We start from the raw sequence: 7,500 nt of genomic DNA, 5'->3' as shown, positions 1-7,500 counted from the left end.
TTAAACACTGTGAAATAATTATTTTCACAGTTGGTTTCTTTTTGTGACTTTGGAAAAGAAATATGGAGACTTTTGATTAGTTGATATTTTGTGACTTAAGTAGAATAAGCACTTTAAGTTGTGTAAAGTTGCCTTAAGTCACCTTAAATCTCCAGATTTTTTGGGTAATTTTTTCTTAAGTCGCCTTAAGTCACTTTAAGTTGCCTTAAGTTATGGCAACTTAAGGTCCCAGAGTAGGCCTATAAAATTTATTAAGAAAGCACGCTGGTTCGTTGCTATGCCAATTCCTCCCATTTGTGCGAGCCCAGAAATGAACAGCAGATTCATGCTTAACACATTTATGTGTTAAAGAAAACAAAATGGCAGCCAAGGTCAGTTCAAATCACAAATTTGAGTCTGCTGATCTCAGAGGCACAGATAAACATGGTGAGCGCAGTGAATAATTTTGAAATCGATCCCTTGTTTTAGTGAAGTCTGAAGTCGAGCCCTACTGGTTAGACTTGGTACAAAAAAGCAGAACGTAAGCCAAACTCTGGAATGAGAGACATTAATGGAGCGTTGGGGCTGCGAATGCTACATAAAATTGAGCTTGTCGGCCCCCTTGTGGATTTGTACATCAAATATATGGCAAACTTGTTTCAAAGCAAGTTGTCGAGATCAGAGAACACAGGATTGATGTCCCTGATAACCGTATTTATACCCTGGCCGATATTTCGCCATTTGTGTGTTTTGGTGTTTGGTTATGACGGTGACACACTGAGCGAAAAATCGTTGTAACGATATCTTCTCATAATACAGCAAGGAAAGTTTTCTCGCCAGTGTGTATGAATGGAATAAATTGCTTAAAGAAGCGAATTTACAGGCGCATAATTCAGGATGGAAACTTTTTTAGTTTTATGGAAGGGTTGCAGTAGTGGTCACCAAGAAGACACCCATAGTTTGGTTTTTCAATATGAAGCAATAAAGCGTTGTATCTTTTTATGTGCAACGGTATGACATCAACGACTTTGCCACTGACTTGTCTTCACAGAAGATAATGAGCTAAATTACTCCAGGTTGGGCTACAGACACTTTTGCAGAGGACACCTCCAAACTTTTGTGAACTGATATTTTAGATTGATTTCCAATAAATATTGAGTGTTTTAAACCACAAACAAGGCCAAGGTTCCTGGATTGGATTTTGCAATAACTAAATAGGGTAGACCATTTCCATAAAGGTAACTTTTTATCTGTTTTTCATTATAAACTGGTATTTTGACCTTCTTTGGCTACATTTGGTACAATCATGTGATTTATATGTCTGTTATATATACTTGGTACACAAAGCAAAGTGCAACGCCATTTATGGAATGTGAAACCCTAACTTTGTTATCTAGCTGTAAAAATTAACCCTTTGTCTGCGAGAGTGAGACTTGTAAATTTTACGCTAATGCCACACGATTTTCCTTGTCAATGTGGGGTGCCTCAGGGATGAATGAGTTAACAACATGTAGAAGCAAACTACAATAATAGAATACTTAACTGTGATGTCATATTAGAATAATTTTGAAAATATGGTACCTATTTGTTGAGATCTTCAGATAACAAGAGAAAAAAGAAAGGCTCCCTGGCCAAAAGTTGGCATATATAAGAGCAAATTGCCTCTGATCTATTGGCATCATGATGCTCTGTTGACTCCATACAAATCCTTGTAAATTTGACTCTGTTCATAACTTTAAGAACAGAGTCAAATTGAGAGTGATTTATATGGAGCCAGCAGAGCAATTAACAGTGACTATCTATTGTACATCTCAAATGGCAAGAAAATGCTGATTCTTGGCGAGTGGACATTTTGGATGTTTTTTCAGAATAAATCCCATAATTTTACAAATTTTATTTTTGTGACTTCACCACTTTAGTACTCTATACATTTTGCTTATCACACACAGCACCATTACAATTTTACACTCATCTCACCTCAACTTCAATGCTGTAGATTCATGGGCTCTGCTCATCCAGTACCAATTTTTAATATAATTTTACTGGCCAGGAAGTCCGTATAGGGAAAAACTATGGCAAAGGTCTTAAGTATGGCCATACTTGAGACCGAGGCCATGTGTATTTCTAAATTCTATCTTTAGATGGTGGGAGACAACTGAAGATTTATAAAATCAATGGGGATTTTTTACATTTTGTGAAGTTTGGCTTTCAAAGTCAACGAACTCGGCGAAATGTAGAAGAAGCCATTTCAATATTTGAAGTGAGTTTTCTTTATCCTCTTTGTGGGTGATAAAGTTTGCTTTTGCTGTGATAGCTTTCTTCATAATCCATTGTTTTTTTGTCGGAAAGTTCAACAATACCACCGCTCTTATAAGCAACAAGCAACAAAGCTCTTATAAGCAACAAAATAATGATACAGACAAAATGAAACTTTACTCATTAAATTTGCCGCTTCGCTCTTTAGTTACGGTGACCATGGTCAAGAATCAGGAAAATTCCCTCTAATCTTCTCACAAGAACATCTTTGTTGCCCGTGGTACAAAGTCTCCGTGAACGTAGTTCAGTTCTAAGTTCATCACGTTTCATGTCCTTTGGAGCCTTGTTAACTGTAATTATCTGCACTGAGGATCTGTGGGAGGCCAAGTGTGCTGCCAGAGTAGCTTCATCTGCAAACTGGCTACTGCACGTACTGCATTTCACTGACTTCAAAATGTTGAAGACATTTGGAGAAAGTTCTTTTTTCTTTGCACAAATAACAACTTCCATACTTTCAAGGTAATTTGAATAACAATCAACATTGTCGTCCTTCTTTCGCCCACAACTGCAATAACCTCCAAGCTTACAGTGTGGTGGAACACGGAACACAATTACGTACAAACAGTACTTTGCATGCGTAACTGCCACCACTTCCACTTTCATCTGTGCTCTTTGATCTGTTACTAGATCTGACTTGACTTGTACTTGTCATAGAGTTTCAATGCACAATAAGGGATTGCATATGCAATCGTCCAAGTGGTAACATTAACATAGCTTGAGAAAAAAGTAGAGTAGGAGAGAGGTGCACACTGCAGCGCAAAACAGGAATCGATAGAAAGCTCATGTGGAAGCCCTATGCGCCATCTTGGCGACAGGTGAAGGTGGAGGTGAAGAGTTGACAACATTCCTTAAGCTCTACCAATTCAGCATTGTTTGTTGATGCTTTGTTAAACAGAATGGCCAGCTTGCCGTATATGAAATGCAATCCATGCGAAGGCCAAAGTCCTCAGGTGCTGAGCAGGAGACTCATCAGCACACTCCAAACCATCAATCCAATGATACCCATATCCTGCCAAAGAAATGGCTTGATCATCAATCAGTCGTGTTGGCAGCTGATTGTTCCTTTTGTTTTCATCAGCATAATGCTCTTTTATAAAGGGCACAAGGTACCCCAGAATCAGCCAAGCCTTCCATTTTCTGCTGTTTGCCATTTGTTGCAGGTATTTCCCATGTGGGTGACTAACCTGTTGTTAGCCTGTTCAACAATGTCCAAACTAGAAACTCTTGCACCAGGACCTACCCAATGTGTAATAACATAAATTACATTAGACATGGAACCCTGTTTTGTGTGTTTAGGGCTAGAAACTTGATACATTGCACATCAGTGCTTTCAATAAGTTTTGAAGCACATGGCTACGTTTTTTTAGCACCTGGTAGAGATTTGGAAAGGGGCCAAAGGTCTCTTTCCCCTAGGGAGCTCTAAGGGTTTGCATTTCCAGTGATTTGAGCTTTCCAAGAAACAATTTAGACAATTAAGTGAAGTGAGTTGCTAATTCCTTCTCGAGAAATACAGCTGGCAAATTTGCAAAAGAGCACCAGCTAGAGCTCTGATGGAAGCCAGGTCTTATTAAAAGCACTGCACATGCAACGTCAATGTTTGAAAAAATATATTTTAGTTACATACTTTATTTTGTTTCTTTGACAATGAATCTCCTTGCTCCCAAGACACATCAGTGTTCCCTTCATCATACAGGTGGGCTTGCACTTTGCTTTGTATACCAAGTCTAGCCAAAGCAGCTACATTTTCTGCAGCCTGTCAAGCTGAGAGTAAAATTACCGGGGTAGTCATTTATTAAGTTTGCCCAAAATTTTTTCAGTAAATGTTGTAACATAAAAATAATATTACCAACTCCTCATTCCACAATAAAAGTGGCGGTATACACATTTTACACACAAAAATGTAAACTACTTTAAGTTTATAAAGACCACCTCAAACTTTCTGCATGATTGACTAAAAACATTTTCTTGAATGCATGTTGTGTCTCAGAATCAAGGTACATGTACTGTGAGCATTCTGTTGCTGTTGAGTTTGTGAAGTTTAATATACTGTTTCATAAGAAAGTGTAATTTTGACTCCCCCCTCCCCCATGGTGGGGCATCTGTGAACATTTTCAGGCCCCTTAGTGGGGATGGCTTGTTGGCACAAACATGGGCCATTTGCAAGAAGCAAAAGGCTAAAACTAAAACCTGAGGGAGGCGCAGTGGCCTCATGGTTAGTGCACTCGACTTCGGATTGAGTGGTCCGGGTTCAGGTCCTGGCCGGGAACATTGTGTTGTGTTCTTGGGCAAGACACTTTACTCTCACGGTGCCTCCCTCCACGCGGGTGTATACATGTAAATGGGTCCCAGCGAATTTCATGCTGGGGGTAACCCTGCAATGGACTGGCATCCCATCCAGGGGGGAGTAGAAATTCTCCTAGTCGCCTCATGCTACAGAAACCGGAGATAGCGCAGGCCTGATGGGCCTTCTAGGCTAGGCTCGTAGCAGACTTTACCACACACAAAAAATGTAAACTACTTTAAGTTTAAGACCACCTCAAACTTTCTGCTTGATTGACTAAAAACATTTTTGAATACGCTATCTAAAGAACGCCCTCTAAAGTTCTAAAAAACGCATGATATAACTTTTTGACCTCAGCACTCTTCTATGTATATGAAAATGATTGTATGCCAACATTATTTGTGGATTTCCCTACAAACTAGCTGCCAACTAATGTTAGTTGCTAAAAGAGACTTCTTGACTTCCTGAAATGTACCCAAACAAAAAGATTTTGGGAATTCTTTTTAGGTTCATGGTCTCAAATACCTGGCAACTGACTGGGTCTCTTAAATTGCTGCCTTTGTTCCTCATTCATTCACCTACATCTATGATTATACCTCTGATATTGAGTGTGCTTGTTCACGAGAGACGTCAACTGCCAAGGTTTCCTTTTCAGTTTGGGAGCCGCGTCCACCCTGGCTCCCTTCATCACAAATTCAGTGTAGATTACTTGTAGTAGTTGCTTCCAGGCATTAAGTTCACAGTGCATGGGCTCAGGCCTTTGTCGCTTCGCAAAATAATATGCCAATAGGAGGTGGGCCAAGTTGGTGAAGACCATTTTCTGCCAGGTACTTCAGTATGTTCTCATGCTTTACTTTTTTTGCCAATGTTGCTGAAAGGGATGCAGTGTATTGCTGAACTAATTTTACTTGCTTAACTTTAACTGCATTCCAAATATCATCAGCGGCAGAGCCAACAGAACCCCCCATTGTTTCCATACTTGTTTTGTTAACATTTGCATATGGGGAGTTGCAGCCTGATTCACCTCATTGTTTGCCCAATTCTGCCAACTCATGTCAGCACTTGACTGGAATTCCACAGTACACTGTTGGCATCATATTGTTATAATATTGCCCTCTAACAATGCCATCTCAGAGGTTTGTTGCTCCCACAAATCTTCTTACACTTGATCTTTCTTCCCAAAGCTCACACAATGAAGCAGATATTGATAGTCCCTGCCTCTCACATGGTCACCTAAATTCCACAAAGTCAGGCTGCCTATAATTTGACATTGTTAATTGGCTAGTTTCTGGGCACCGTCGTCTGAAAATTGGAAACTAAAATGATTTTTCAATCCATTAAACCACATAAGGTTCTTGGTGAGGCATGGAGCTCTTAAATGTAGGTCTACTACCATACACACAAAGCCTGTAACCGTTCGTCTAACACAAGGAGAGCTTGGGATCTGGTTGCACTGGCCAATTTTCAAGTCCTTAACAAATTTGTCAACTACTTCTAATTTGTCACTTACTAACTGAGGAAGTTTGATATCAACTCCCAGGCATTGCACATTTCTGGGAAGTCAAACCTTCTCCTCTCTGCTCTCTCTCTCTCTCTCTCTCCCTCTCTCTCTCTCTCTCTGTATGTTTAGTTGCTGCTGGGGATGACTGAAACTCTTTCAAAGCTTTTCCAAGGGTCTCTTGGAAGTACGTACCTCTCTTAAAACCACTAAAAAAATCATCAATCATTTCTAGGGGCAATTGGCTGCAATATAATCCCAGTCCCCATAATAGGAGCCTATGGTGCTTCCATGAATAAAGTGTACTTGGCCTTTTCAGTCTCTTTTCTCCTCCTGTATCTTGTACTGGAGTTGAAATCACTTATCATGTCCTTTTGAGGTAGAATTGGTTGCTCTTCTTGACTTAGAAAATTGTTTGAGAACCAAACCCAGAAGTGACAGCATTGATTTTACTTGTTCATAATGTTTCTGTATATTTTGCAATGCCTCTCTATCTGCACAAGCTTCCTTCTCTTTCTGTATCTCGTCCAACTTAATAGGTGCATATAGATTTAAGCTACTATTACAAGTAATCTTTTTCGGGATAATGTTAATTATTTTGGAAATTATTCTCTGGTCATTGTTGTTCAAAGCATGTATAACTTTACCTACAGTTTCATGACGCATGGAGATATAAATTTTCGTCATCTTTAAAATATGTAAAAAGGAACATGCACACTGCATGCATAGCTACATAAGGGGCAGTACAGATATGTTATGAGTTTAACAGACAGAAATTGCCCCAGTAGTAATGAGACCAAATTGAGAAAATCATGGGTTCTACTCTAACTAACATTGGTGAGGTACAGAAGATAACCCTGCTTGCACTGCACATAATAGGGAAATATCTGTTTACAAAAATTGCTTTTGTTATTCAAATGTGCCAACCACAGGAACAAAAGACACTTTCGACAGCCTCTGAGGCTCTGGTTGGCATATTAATGACAATATGTGACTCCAAAGATTTTTTTCCTTATTATCTTGAGGAAGTTTCTACAAATAAAATGAACTCAAAAGTCCATAAGGACCATGGTTCAATCCTGGCCCTAGTGAAACTTCAATGAAGCAAGCTTTATTAAGAAATGACTATAGTAAGCTAATTAATAATAATGAAAAGAAGCTGCACTGTAACTAAAATTGAAACTATGCCAATAATAAAAACATATATACGTATATAATTTACCTGTCTCATTCACTTTCTTTTCCATATCAGAGGATGCTTTAGTTAACTCATTTTCGAGCATGACAAGACGAGCAGCTTTTGCAGTAAGTTATTCTTTTATCCGGTTCTCGTCCAACGCCAGGGTCTCTGTGGTACATTTAACTTATACACCGGCGAAATCTCCCAAAAGGCTTTCAGTTTTCTTTAAGAATTGCACCGACCCTT

General features: G+C 39.2%; 1 protein-coding gene and 1 pseudogene across 1 annotated transcript in view; both read left to right on the top strand.

Moving 5' to 3' along the window:
- The window catches only part of LOC138049671 (uncharacterized), a 7,007-nt pseudogene extending 3,478 nt beyond the window's left edge, over window positions 1–3,529 (top strand).
- Window positions 1–7,500, top strand: part of LOC138048264 (uncharacterized) — an 80,912-nt gene that overhangs the window by 26,738 nt on the left and 46,674 nt on the right. Inside the window, exon 3 of the mRNA XM_068894597.1 lies at window positions 7,327–7,379. Coding sequence (XP_068750698.1) covers window positions 7,327–7,379 — 53 coding nt within the window. The remainder of the gene's footprint in view (window positions 1–7,326; window positions 7,380–7,500) is intronic.

The sequence above is a fragment of the Montipora capricornis genome, chromosome 1, assembly GCF_036669925.1.
Source record: "Montipora capricornis isolate CH-2021 chromosome 1, ASM3666992v2, whole genome shotgun sequence".
Lineage (NCBI taxonomy): Eukaryota > Metazoa > Cnidaria > Anthozoa > Scleractinia > Acroporidae > Montipora > Montipora capricornis.
Note: the sequence above shows the minus strand (reverse complement) of the source record. Positions and strands in the feature narration are given on the sequence as shown.